The sequence below is a fragment of the Rhopalosiphum padi genome, chromosome 4, assembly GCF_020882245.1.
Source record: "Rhopalosiphum padi isolate XX-2018 chromosome 4, ASM2088224v1, whole genome shotgun sequence".
NCBI lineage: Eukaryota > Metazoa > Arthropoda > Insecta > Hemiptera > Aphididae > Rhopalosiphum > Rhopalosiphum padi.
The window spans coordinates 32,909,164-32,923,170 of record NC_083600.1 but is presented as its reverse complement, the minus strand read 5'-3'; the positions used below and the strand labels follow the sequence as shown (position 1 = coordinate 32,923,170).

Here is a 14,007-nt window from a genome sequence, read left to right as displayed (position 1 = left end):
TATATTTTTTCAAAGTAATTTTTATTGATCGAGTAAAATTAAGTCGTTATCTAAACTTTTTGAAAAAATAATTGATCCAATTTATTATACATATTTAATAGTGTAATAAGTGTAATAGCTTGACTAACAGACTAACTAATACTCATTTTTACATCATAAATTTGTTTGACATTGTAAAAAAAAGAGGACAAGAGAGCTATTTATACTGATTACTGACCTTTTGATTCAAACGATTATATGTATTGTTAATAAAATAAACTTAGCAATCTTAGCGTTGGTGGTCATAGTACTTCTAATTCTTAGTTTGACTTTTTTTTAATAGGTAAGATCCTAATAAGTAATAGGTAGCATGGGGATTTATGGACTTCAGCAAAATAATACGATTTATGCCAGCGTTTCCCAATTTTTTTCTCTTCCGGACCCCTTAAGAGATAATAAAAATGATCGCGGAACCCTTAATAAAAATAAAAACAATAATAAATAATAATACTAAATTGATTGCTTTATTTTCTGAACTAAACTTAATTTACGTTTGTGGACTCCCTCTGCAAGTATACATGCAGACCACAGTTTGGGAAACGCTGATTTATACGATTTTACGAGCCATTCTGAGGTGTACTTAGGACGGCTGTTTCCACGTAAACACCAAATTGTATGTTGTTTCGACAGTTTTTATTCAAAAGGGATTAAAATAAAGATAAAAAAATGTATTTCTCGAAGGGAGCAGTTGTGGGACTTGACTCCAAAAAAATATAAGTAAATTTATTTTATAGTGCTTATACGATTTATAGTCTCTATTATGTGGCAACATGCATTTTAGACGGCCGTTATTTACACGGGACCACTAAAATATATGTTTTTTTAATTATTTTTATTTATTTCCACGTGAATGACATTTTTAGTAGGTATATATTTTATATTTATATAGGTAGTCTTACAATTAATTAGTTAAGCAATTTTAATAAATTATAAATTCGAATACAATTATTTAAGATGTGAAACTAAAAAGCTTAGTATGGTAAATTACTAATTAGTTACTTTTTAAACAATGGTGTGTTTACAGGGGGGAGGGATCAACCCAATTAATTGCCACATTTTTTTCACTTTATATAATATAATATATTATATAGACATATTATAGTTACGACAAATATAAATTTTTGGATTCAGCATTTAACAATATTTTTTGTATGTAACTGATTTAAAATATTTGTGTAGTAGGTACTTAGGCCACTAATTTTAAATGATAATAGTTGTAAAAAAATATTTTAAATCACAGAACAATTTAAATCATTGCAACATCCCGCTTAGTGATTTATTTCTTTATTCTCTTTGGAAACCATCAAGTTTATTTACGCTGCCATTTAAATTGTAGTTTATAGATAATAACCGTGTTCCTAAATGTGATAATAAATATATAATATAACCTGATAAATGATTAGCACTTTTTATTGTTTAGATTTTTTCAAAAAGTTCAAACTGTTTAAGAATTTTCGTTTTTAAGACCTTTCTAAGTGCATTACATAAACTACTTCTTTCAAAATGGTAAAGTATTAATTAGTCATATCTTTAACGAATTACATTGCTATTGATAATTATGTGTTTCAATATAACATACAATCTGTATAAATAGTAGTAAAGTATTTTAATGTTAATGAACAGAAAGTTATAATTTATAATGCTCATTGTTGTAATTATTAAGTTGTAGCCATTAAAATAATTATCTTGAAAGTAAAAGTATTGAATGTAAAAGTATTTACAACAATTTTGTTATAATGAAGCACACAATTTTGTAAAAATACAATTTTTATTCATTAATTATTATTTATTTGAATGTATAAATTGGATAATTATTTTGTAAATATAGAGTATCATGGACTATAATGGCGGTGCCTTAATTGGTATGAAAGGCAAGGACTGTGTTGCTATTGCAACTGATAAGCGATTTGGTATACAAGCCCAAACAGTGTCCCTCGATTTTACAGTATGTTGTAGTTTTTTTTATTTATTTAGTATTTTTGTGAATTATCATTAGGGTTCGGAAGTTATAGGAGCTAAAATAAGCACAAAAAAATAATTTAATATCCATGAAAAAATAATAAATATGCACAAAAATAAATGTAAAATATGGTGGAAAACTGGTTGGTATTTTGACATCTTATTCATTTGAAAAAGTATGTCAAATGTCAATCTTGTACAACAAATTTGCTAATGAATAAATGATTTACAATAAGTTGATAAATTATTGATGACAAGGTAATATTTTGGTATATTAGCATGATAGAGATTAAATGTACATTACACCATTATGGCATTATCATTTAATTAATAGTTGACTATGACAATGGCAATACCTATGTTAATAAAAGAAAATAATTAATGGTTTTTAGATAACATGCGTATGAAAATCAATGAAGCATGAACTTTCCTCCTAAAATTGACAAAATATTTAAATATGTAATATTTGAATTTTTAATTTTTAAAATCCATTTATAAACTTGAAACTTTTGCTGGTGTGTTATAAATTGAGAACATAGAATAATATGCCCTCCTAAAACTTCCGAGTTCTAATTTATCACCTATATTTAATTATTATAATTTTGAATTATAGAAAGTTTTTCAAATAAACCCTCACACATATATGGGATTTCCTGGCTTAGCTACAGATATATTTACTGTGTACGAGAAAATTATGTTCAGGAAAAGGTTATACGAGTTAAAAGAGAATCGGAAAATTTCTCCTAAAGCACTAGCGTCTTTGGTCTCCAATCTGTTGTATGAAAACAGGTATGTAATATTAAAATAAGAGAAATTAATTTCAAGTTTATATTTTTAGATATTCTCCTTGACCGCTTTGGAGATCACTAATACATTTTAAAACTTATACTTCTTAATATGAAAAAAATTATAATCCTATTCTAGGGGTGTTATTTTAAAATATTTAAGTATTTATATTATAAAGTATAAGCTGACTTAATCTAACCTGGCTTGATATGCAAATTACAATGATGCCATTTTTAATCAAAATATCTTTACATCTCTTTTCGTTGTTGTTTAATGTGCTTTTGTTTTTTTATTACTTTATACTTAGAAACATTTGTGAGAATAATAACCATTGTTTCTTTATCTGTTATGGTGACCTAAAAATTAAAATTGTATGTTTAGTAAAGACAGGAATGTGCATTTTAATGTTTAATTCCAATGTTAAATTATATTCACTGTCTCACTGACAACCATAAAATCTGATAATTACCATAACATAATTTACTTTCAAAGCATATATGTTGAATATAAAAATAGAGACTTCATCAAACTTATATTTTATAAAAAAAAACCCTTTAAAGCAGTTTATTTCTATTTGGTAAAATCAAACCTTGAATATGCTTCAATTGTTTGGTTTAAAAATTTTATAGCTTAGATCAGTGTTTCTTAACCTTTGTATTATGGCGACACACTATTAAAAATTCTCATACTTTGTAACACACAATAAAAAAAAAAAATAAGAATAATATTACCCATTAATTTTTGTAAATATAATGTCAAAAAGGTTTGTGCATTTAATATTAGTATTTCCCGCGACATGTTTGGACTTACTAGGCAACACACCAGTATGTCGCGACATACCGGTTGAGAAACACTGGTTTAGATGCATGATAATAGTCAATACAAAATAATTTTTTGAAATATTTATTTTTTTATGCCATATTGAAAAAAAAACTCCATTTGAGTTATAATAGAGTTTTAGGTTTTTTTAGTATTCACACTACAGTATAGAAGGAATGCCTAATACTTTTATTTAAATTTTAAACTCAATGCTGGTAATATTGATCTACCATTCTTTGTCCTGTGTTTACAGTTTAAAGCGCCTTTAGTTGATACAACAATTTAAGATTTGTTCCAACTAAAAAATATAAACAAAAAAATGCTAAAATTTTCTATAAATGTTTTAATGATTTTTTAATTATAATAATATTTATAAATTCAAATCATATTTAAAGATAAAAAAATAAAAATCCAAAATATATAATTTAATATGTTATTAATAATTTGTTATAGGCATAATAATATGTTAAATATTACTGTTATTAAATGTTATTATTTATAAAAGGATTTTTTTTCATAATAAAGATTATTATTATGATAAATACATAATAATATATAATATTTAATTAACTTATTTAACATTTCATACTTGTTCATACTATATAGTTGGGGACACAAAAAATGAACACTGGCCCCCACGGTCATACCCACCATAGTAACAATTGGTTCTCAGCAACCAATTAATGAATTAACCATTGAATCCAATTAACAGCGGGCTATTTATTTTATGATTTTGACAACCACTATCAAAAAACTGCCACTTGGCGGTCAGCTCTCATTTTTTGTGTCCCCGACTATAACTATTGATTTAAAAACCTTTTAGATCTGTTTCTATTCAGGTCTTTCAAAATGTATACAATAGGTTAGGTGTATAATTATTTTTTTAGATTCTGAACTGAGTAATGAATGTATTTTGTGTTTAAATTGAAATCTATGTTAATAATTTATAATTATTCAAATATTATTAATTTGCACTGTATAAATTTTTAATTAATCATTTTGTTTTGTGCTTAACAGATTTTCACCATTTTTTGTTGAACCAATGATTGTTGCTTTGGATGAAGTGACATTGGAACCATATATGTGTGATATGGATTTAATTGGTTGTGTAAATAAGTCTGATAACTTTGTGGTTGGAGGTACTAGTTCAAGCCAATTATACGGTCTTTGTGAAGCTCTTTGGGAGCCTGATATGGAAGAAGATCAACTATTTGAAACAATTTCGCAAGCTTTGGTTAGTGCTTGCAATCGTGATGCCATTTCCGGTTGGGGTGCAAAGGTTTACATTATGTGAGTAAAATTATTATGTTCTCAAAGTGTATGATTTTTTTTTATTCAAATATCTTAACTGGTAATAACAAATCATTTCTTATATTTCAGTAAAAAAGACAAGATAATTGTGCGTGATATCAAGACTCGAATGGATTAGATGTTGGAACACGTGGCAATTTTAATTTGTGTAAATTTTTTCGTAATTAATACAAAGTTTGTTTTATTTGTACGAAAAATTATATATGGGATAAATACATAATTTATAATTAAATAAAATAACTTTTTTTTTGTAATTTGAGTACCTATGCTAAATATTAAAATATTTTTAAAACTATATTAAAATCAAGGAAACATTTTCTCTTATCTAGTTTTTTTTGTTATAATTTAAAAAGTAGAAACTTTCCACTGTTCCTTAAATTATCATTTTTTAAACTCAATGATAATTTTAAAGTATTTTGACTAAATATAAACTATTTATAGTCATAAGCATATAAAATATAGATTCTAAGTGGAGCAATGATCATTTATCAATTTTACAATTAAGTCTTTTTTTTGTGTCATGTTACACATTCATAGTAGTGAAAATGCTTTATTAGTTAATAATTTGATAGTGCTTTCTGGTAGCTATTTGTATCAATTTGGTATAATTGAGTTGTGAATATTAACCGGTTAGTCGTGTACTTGCATATTACCATTTGTCACCAAAAAAAAATAAAATATAGTTTATTTATACTGTAAGTATAATTAATAACATTATTATGGTGTTGAGGTGAATGTAAAAACTATAGATAAGAAAAATAATGGTCTCATTGATTGGCTAGTAATCATTACCAATGTAAAACTAATAAATTTGTATGAAACATATAGGTTTAATTGTTGAAAGTATGGTCTTGGAAGATCTTCTCTAATACCATGATTCCAAGTGTTGTTAAAAACAGCTGAGAACCACTGCATTAGATGGTAAAAAGTAAACAATTCTCAGTACTCCTCAAAATAATTAGAATTAATCAAAACTGTATTACAGTCCTAATTTCACTTTTTTAAATTTGTTTTAAGAATACTTTGAACTTTAATTGTTATCTTATATATAAAATTTTCGTTGTATATAAAAAAGCTTTTGAGAGAATAACAGATTTTATATAAATGTTAAAGAAAAAGAAAGTATCAAATTACAGATTTAAAAAATATTTAGTATATTACTTGGTACAGTTGGTAGCCAGTAGGTAACTACTACCTCTAGTACACTACGCTGAAGAATATATGCACATAAAATTAGGTTTTTAGTCCGTCTTATAAAATGAAAATATTTTGTATAGTTGCAATCAGTTTTAAAAAATAATTACTTTTTACTTCGATATAAAAAGTTGAGACATATTTTAAACCAGGGGTGGTCACAAGGCTGCAAGCCGCATGCAGCTCTTGACATCAAATTTAGAGTAAAAATATTTGTTTAATAAACATTTCTTAAAAATGTTGCTCGCTTAGAATTAGCTAAATAAATGTTCGGTTCCTAAAATTAAGGTTAATAGCCTTGCTATAAACTATTATCAAAATTAATAAAATAGTGAGTTTCTTTAAATTCACTATAACCAAGGTTTTTTTTTTTAATTTTATGAAAAATAACTTATTTTAGTCAAAACTATTTGATACAAACTTTAAACTTATCCTCTATTATATCTAATATGATTTTGAGTATTAATAATACTCGTATTAAGTGTAATGATTTTAATTTTAAAAACAAATAAAATAATAAGTCATGATATCAATGAAGTTTTAAATATGCATTTTACTTTGTAAATAAATTAAAATACTTTAGGAGTATCAATCACAAAATTATAGTTCAGCTTATAATATAATTTAACGCTTAGTGCTTAAATATGAAATAATACATTAAAACAAACTAATTATAAATAAATAAACATAAAAACAAGTCTGCCATGTTAGAAACTTAAATTATCCCAATTTTTCAACAGACTCTTGAATATCATCAATTTGCTCTTTCAGTCTGTTCCATTGGCCAACAGACAAAGATATGCCTATAAACAAAATTTTTACATTTTAAAGAACAATTAATTTAGAAAGGTTTTTTTTGTCTTTACCTTTTTTTCCAGGAAGTGTTTCTCCGTTCTTCTCATAAAATTCACGGATGTCGATGAAAAGTTTACCACGGAATTCTCTAACTTTAACAAAGCGATTTTTATCCAGTGCAAATGAATGCTCTTCTTCATTTGAGTTTGTTTTCTTGGAACTTCCTTTATCAGTAGGTTTAGATTTCTTAGGAGGAGGATTTCTCTAAAACCAATCATTTTAATTAAAGATATTAAAATTCATTTGTTCTAAATATGATTATTTAACATTTATACTTATACACAGTAAATAGTGTTATATTGTTTAATTTAGTACCTAATTTTTAACAATAAATTAATAAATTATTTGATGTGAGATATTTTAATGTATAAAAATAAAAAAATTCATTCAAAATTGAATTGCATGGATACATGATATATTTATATATATTAGTATATAACTATTATAGATGGTAGTATCAAGTTTGCTATAACTTATTAAAATATTATCTTTAACATAAATTTTATAATTTGTTCTATTAAATAAAGTTCAAGGGTGATTCATGTAGTTACTTATTAAAAATGGATCTTTTACATTTAATAAATAAAAAAACTTTGAATTTATGTCCTTAATATATTATATATTATTATAATAGGAAATGTGTATGGGTTTGTTTATTATTTATTTATTTTATTAGAAAACATCTATAGATAGGCTAGTGATTCATATTTTGAATGTAGGTTATTATATAGAAACAACCCAACTAGTTAAAAACTGAATTGAAATTGAATACAATTATTGAAAGCACACAATATTTTGATTGTTTATGAAGACATCATATTATACATATATTATGTGTTGCTTCTGTTTTAAAAATGTAATACTTTGTAAATTTGCATCCAAAAAAATCCAATTTGTATTATGTTTTAATATTACAGCAAATTCACATTTCAAATTTAATAGTGAGAATATTATCCGTGTGCTTTGTGATTTTTTTCTTAAATTTTATTTTAAAGCAAGTTACGAACATTTTAGAATGTTGTACATGAATACTTATAACTGATACGAAGTGTACATGGATAATATTCTTAACTTCTATTAAATTTGATAGTAGGTTCAAAGTTGTAATATTATAAATATTTACAACAGAAAATGGATTTGGATGAGCAAATTTGCCTTCATGTATATTATAAAGACAGAGACAACACATTTGGACACAAGCTCTTCTAAAGGTTAACACTTTAATAAATGAATAATACATCGTCCTCTTTTCTCAAGTTAAGACGAGTATAGCGAGATGAGTAGTGTGCGAAATAGCTACCATACGATTGGAGTTTCAAGGTATTGATCTAAATTTTCACACGGTAGTGGACAACGAATTCTCGGTGAAGTACCAAAGTACACGTGTTATTTTGTCATCAATAAGTACCTTATAATTAGCTAACATATTGAGCGGTTTATTTTTCAACAGCAGCATAAATAAAACTTACGTCGTCGGGTCCAGAGTCGGAGGAAGAATCATCTGAAGCACTACGTTTGGACTTCTTTGGTGCCATGGTGAGAATGTTTTCTCAACTAATGTGGAAAAACTAAACTGTTGAACGGGTACTTACGAAGTCACGAGAGTAAACCTATATAACTACTCAAGAGTGACAAGCCGACACCGACAACGGAAATTTTTAATTTTTATTTATATTACCCTTATACGCTAATCGCCAATCGGTAACAAATGTCATAAACTCATAACCTCAAACACGTCGTTACAGTGCGACCTATCAGCGTTGAGATTATTACCGGACGAACACACCGTTTCGCGTTTTTGTTCGCCTGACGGGACATCCCTGCGGATTGTAAAGTTTTCGTACCGCGCGTGTATTTCCCGCGTACGAGTTTAGTCACGTTCAGACGCATTCTCACGGTGTTTTGCATTGCACTTGTTGACTTTTGCAGACTGCCGTTCGCGAGCATTGCACATTACCAATGCAATAATTGGACGAACGTCTTGTCGTTGTTAAGGTAAGTTCTTCGTTCTTCTGATTTCTGACTTCGTAGACGACAATTTAAATTTATTATCTAAATAGTATCGAACCAGTGGCAACTGTAAAAACATAATGAATGAATTGTCAATTGGTGCAACTAGAATAAGATCCCTCCTAAATCCTACCTGGTTAGTAACAAAATGTGAAAAATTAATATATTTTCATTACTTTACCTATTATTATTTATTAGATATATCATATATCTATCATGACTAATGACTATTTTATCGATTGGATTTTCCTATGTCATTAAAAATATATTGTTACAACTAATTAATTATTAAATTATTAATAAAAATCGAAAATTATGCAAAACTATGTATAATATAATAATCAAAAACAACTATGACTTAGAAAATGTTCCGTTCTTAGTCTCGAAATATTGTAATTATTAGCCATTAGAGTTTTTGACTAAATTATATGCTGGAAATAGAAATGTTATAATTTTATTAAAATTAAAATTAATATAAAATGGGTATTTAATGATAATAATATAATAGATTATTTAGTATCTGCTCTTGTTCTACCCTCTATAGTTGATGTGAACAATAAACCTAACAACGTTTCCTTTAAATATTGTCTTTTGGAAACCCGATAACTGTGTATAGGTAAATTGTAAATACTAAATGTCCGTGTAATGTCTCCTGTCTTCTCATGCTGATATTAATGTATTATTGTTAAGTATAAACCTGTCGATGAAAAAAAATTATATTTATAATGAATTTAATAGGTCGATAACAAGAACACCAAGTTTATGTATGTTTTTTTATTATATCCTTTTAAAATAACCAAGACTTAATTTTTAACTTGATTTTATTATTGTTGTTAAGTATTTGTTTGATAATAGGTTAATTGTAATGTCTGTGAGTTATCAAAACAAGGCCGTACCTGGGGGTTTGGGGTTCATCCCCCCCCCGAAATTAATTTCCAGTTATGGCCTTGTATCAGAATATGAGTTAGGCACATTTCACATAATCCAAAGCTTCAAGCTTGATTCCGAAATTCGGTTGTGGAGGGGAAATGCACTTTTATAAGTGTGGTATGTATTTATATTCTATACTAAAAAATATATTTTATGTAGTAATGGCTTTATTCCACTTCTGCCGTGTGCCCAGGTTGATATTTGGGGTTGCACCTTTGCAAGCCATTTTTTCCGCCCCTATCACCACCGGCCAACATTATTTTTAGTAATATCTTTAACTTATTCAAGTATTTATAAATACACCTATTATAAACAGTATTTAAAAAAAAATTTGAATTGAATTAAAAATATAATATGCAAAAGTAAACTTTAATAAGTAAACCAATTATAATACTTTAAAACTTACAATTTTATAATCAAAATCTTTTTATAATGTATTATGATTTGAAAAAAATATGAAATTATTTTGCATTTAAATATTTTTTTTCTGGATTTTATTGTGGAATTTTATGTATCAATTCTTTCCATTTCATATCTTTAACCATAATAGATTCAATGCATAACATCGATCAATTTGACATTGTTTCGTGTATTAAAGACGATCGCAAATAGTTTTTTACACGTTCAAAACAAAAACGATTACTTAATATTTGCATTTGAAGAAGGTATACATAATTAGTATATTTCTTTATTTGGAAACGATGTTTCTAAAGATGATGATATGATTGTTTTATGTAATGAAGCGAACGATAATTTCCTTTTAGGTGGAAAATCTTTAACAATGCTTTTAAATTGTATTAATTCTTCATTAAAATATATATTTCTAAATTTAAATTATATAAATCAATAAGAGGTTTACCTTTTATTAGAATATTGTCAAATATCTTATTTTCTAAGTTTTATAAAAATCTAAATTTATTTTTGATTTCAATATAAATTTGAAAATGTCCATTATTTTATTTAACTGTTAATAAATAGTGCCAATTATTAAAAAAAAAGGTTACCTATTTCGACAATTTTTCTCATGATTTTTCTTACACCGAGAACTTTTAAGTCTTATTCTTTTATTTTTTACGACAGTCGAAAAGTAAAAAGTGCAAATAATAATAATTTACAATAGATAAAAGTCAATAATTACTACAATATTAACATACTAACTCTGCGTACCTATATAGTGTATACTATAGTCTCGTCAACTACTCATGAAGATATGAAATACTACACTGTCTACACTACTATAGTAGTACGTTAGTAGTCAGTACAATGAATTGTAAATATGTGATCATTGAATAGTGAATACTCAATAAATAAGTCCCTTACACACTAAGCGAATAGTTCGCGCGAGAACGCAGTTTTAAAAGTAAATGGTAAAGGTATTTTTATTTGGTTACTTCTATAAATTGTAAATTGTTACTGAAAACGAAAACACATGGTAATATTGTCATCATGCGATTTTCGTTGTAATGTAGATATTATGTATAATCTAATACTTATTTTAGAAATTAGAATACTTTAAGATTATGATTAATGTGACAATTCACATTTAATTAAACTGCTTTCTGTTAGCGCACGAACATTACCCAATACCACACAAAATGAATAACTCAATACCGTACAAATTTATTAAAATCAATTAAAATTGAAATATAAAACTATTAAATAGAATTAAATTCAAATCCCATAAAATCAAATTATACAATACAATACTAATGCGTGTATTACATCAATATAATTAAAAATAGCATTTATATAGTAATAATTTGTGTCAATAAATTAATGGTAATAAAAATGTAATAATTTAAATAAAAATATTGTAGGTACCTATATATTGATTTAAAATTTAAACTTGTTTTTTTTTAAACATATTTCATTAGCATTGATTTTGGAATATTCTATAATCAATTGTGGTACTAATCATAGATCCATAGGTTCATGTTCTAGACATATAAATTCAGATAGTTGTCAAGCTTACATGCATTTAGTATAGGGCGTTTGGAAAAAAGTGTACAATAATAAGTGTAGACACTAGACAGTGTAGTAAAGTGCAAGAGGTGTTATCAGATATTTGTGTTTAAAATAAACGTTTTTAGTGTAGATTGATAATTTTTATCAATTTTATAACTGATTTTTATCCACCACGATTATAAAGAATAATAATAATAATATTAATAATACTGATGAGAAACTATAACGATCTACACCTACACCGACTACACCGGCTCTTGGGTCGGTATGAAAAAAATGTACATTGATGTAACACTTTTTTAAAACGAACAGCGTGTACGACTACACTATTTCAAAACGAACACTTTGGTGTACACTTGTTGTGAAAAAGTGTACACTTTTTGTCAAAACGAACGAACCAAATGTAGTACCTCCTTAATATATATATATATATTTTTTTTATCAATGATTTATAATTTATAGAATAAATATGTTCATAATTTTTAAAATTATTTCATTATTTCTTATCTGTTCTCTGTGAAAAATTAATTGTTTGGAATTACAGTTTGTAGCAATGCTGGATCTATAATTATTATTCATTTGGGGGCAAGTATAGGTTTATTACCCTTTTGTATCTAATTAAGTACCTTTTTTTTGTGATAAAAATAATTTGGTTCACTCAAAATACTTCCACCTGATTCCTCTCTTAATTCCCCTTAGTTCTGACATTGATGATAGAGGAAGCGGTACGTAAATACAAAATATTTGAGTTCGCCGCTTTATATTGTTTATAACAAGCTTCCTTAAACATTTCATGTATGTATTTTAATTTTTAATTAGCTGAAATTTAAATATAATTATCAATTTAAATAATGATCAAAAGTTAACCAACTGAATATAATACTAATATATTATGTTGATTGGTTTTTAGTTTTTTACTAGAGTTAAAGTAAATAATAGAGTGTAGACATAGATAATATGTGCGTATACAGTAATAAATAGGTACTTATAAGAAAATAAGATACAAGAATTGAACGGGTCACCAGTCATCACTGTGACGAATTTCTTTATAATTTTAACCAATGGAAATAAATTAATAAATAAATAAAATATTAAATATTTTGTAAATAAATCTTTGAAAATTTGATTCTGATTTATTGGGAGTCATAGTAGTATTATCGTAAAAACCATTATTATCTGAAGGATTTCTTCACATACATCCTATACCTACATAATAATGAACATAAGATAAATTGTTAAACACATGTTATATTAAAAAATAATATTTTTATCTACTTAAAGAAGACTAAACGTGTGTATACTTTGGCTAAGATGCTAATTTTGTATTATTATTTATGATTTAATCAATATTCTATCGGTTATAGAAATATTTAGACACTAAAAATTATCTTTCAAAATTCAATCTTCTGTGTTCATTGTTTTAATTTGTTATTTTGTTAACATTAAGATTTATTAATCGAATAAGTAAAATAATAGGCTCTTTGTAAGAAGGTCGTATTTAAAATGAGTTTTTGGAAAGGGGGATTCTGGACCTTTAAACATTCCTTACCTTTATTATTTTACATTAAAACTTTATTTTCTTTCTATATAATATTTGTTTGAAATTATTTGTCAATCTCTAAAACACCTTTTAAAAGTATACATTTCGAATTAATATGCAAGGGTTGTTGTTACTGACAATACATATGCAAATTTCAGAAAAAATCATTTTAATTTCTAGTTGATAAAGCAATATACTAATGTTTTTTCTACAAGTTTTTTCAATATAGTATATTTGCATACAAATTACACACTTTGTAGTTAAATGTACTTACAAAAAATAAAATTTGTGACAGGAATATAGAATCCTATGCATGAAGTTGAAAATAATTTATAATGTTAATAATAATAATCGCATCAAGTATAAAAATTAATTGATGTACAATATTGAACATATTATAATTCATGACTTTGAGTAATGGGTATAATATCCATTATGTTATGGATATATTGGTTTTATGACCTTTTATTAAACAAAATATTATATTCATTTTTTTATTTGTGAGTAGTTTTCATTTGAGTATATTTCTAAGTATATTATATAGGTATTACGACTAATTGAGATAAAATATAAGCTATAATCGATTAATTATGTAATTT

General features: G+C 25.8%; 3 protein-coding genes across 7 annotated transcripts in view; 2 read left to right on the top strand and 1 right to left on the bottom strand.

Moving 5' to 3' along the window:
* The first annotated feature begins 1,403 nt into the window (after positions 1–1,403).
* LOC132929026 (proteasome subunit beta type-3-like) lies at positions 1,404–5,238 on the top strand. The gene is made up of 5 exons (XM_060994055.1): positions 1,404–1,545; positions 1,868–1,984; positions 2,612–2,787; positions 4,621–4,893; positions 4,984–5,238. The coding sequence occupies exons 1-5, from the start codon at positions 1,543–1,545 to the stop codon at positions 5,030–5,032; spliced, it is 618 nt and encodes a 205-aa protein (XP_060850038.1). The 5' UTR covers positions 1,404–1,542; the 3' UTR covers positions 5,033–5,238.
* A 1,399-nt stretch (positions 5,239–6,637) lies between these two features.
* Positions 6,638–8,649, bottom strand: LOC132929027 (RNA polymerase II transcriptional coactivator). The gene is made up of 3 exons (XM_060994056.1): positions 8,433–8,649; positions 6,975–7,167; positions 6,638–6,911 (listed from the first exon to the last, which is right to left on the bottom strand). The coding sequence occupies exons 1-3, from the start codon at positions 8,496–8,498 to the stop codon at positions 6,829–6,831; spliced, it is 342 nt and encodes a 113-aa protein (XP_060850039.1). The 5' UTR covers positions 8,499–8,649; the 3' UTR covers positions 6,638–6,828.
* Positions 8,650–8,803: 154 nt separating this feature from the next.
* Positions 8,804–14,007, top strand: part of LOC132929025 (uncharacterized) — a 162,188-nt gene continuing 156,984 nt past the window's right edge. For all 5 annotated transcript variants that reach the window (XM_060994053.1, XM_060994050.1, XM_060994052.1 and 2 more), the window contains exon 1: positions 8,804–8,958. The gene's annotated coding sequence lies outside the window, so the exon portion shown is untranslated. The remainder of the gene's footprint in view (positions 8,959–14,007) is intronic.

Coding starts and splice junctions, on each gene's coding strand:
- LOC132929026 (XM_060994055.1), top strand. Junction 2,788..4,620: donor AATCTGTTGTATGAAAACAG/GTATGTAATATT, acceptor TGTGCTTAACAG/ATTTTCACCATTTTTTGTTG. Junction 4,894..4,983: donor GGTGCAAAGGTTTACATTAT/GTGAGTAAAATT, acceptor CTTATATTTCAG/TAAAAAAGACAAGATAATTG.
- LOC132929027 (XM_060994056.1), bottom strand. CDS start 8,498: ATGGCACCAAAGAAGTCCAAACGTAGTGCTTCAGATGATTCTTCCTCC. Junction 7,168..8,432: donor CCGACTCTGGACCCGACGAC/GTAAGTTTTATT, acceptor GATTGGTTTTAG/AGAAATCCTCCTCCTAAGAA. Junction 6,912..6,974: donor AACACTTCCTGGAAAAAAAG/GTAAAGACAAAA, acceptor TTTTGTTTATAG/GCATATCTTTGTCTGTTGGC.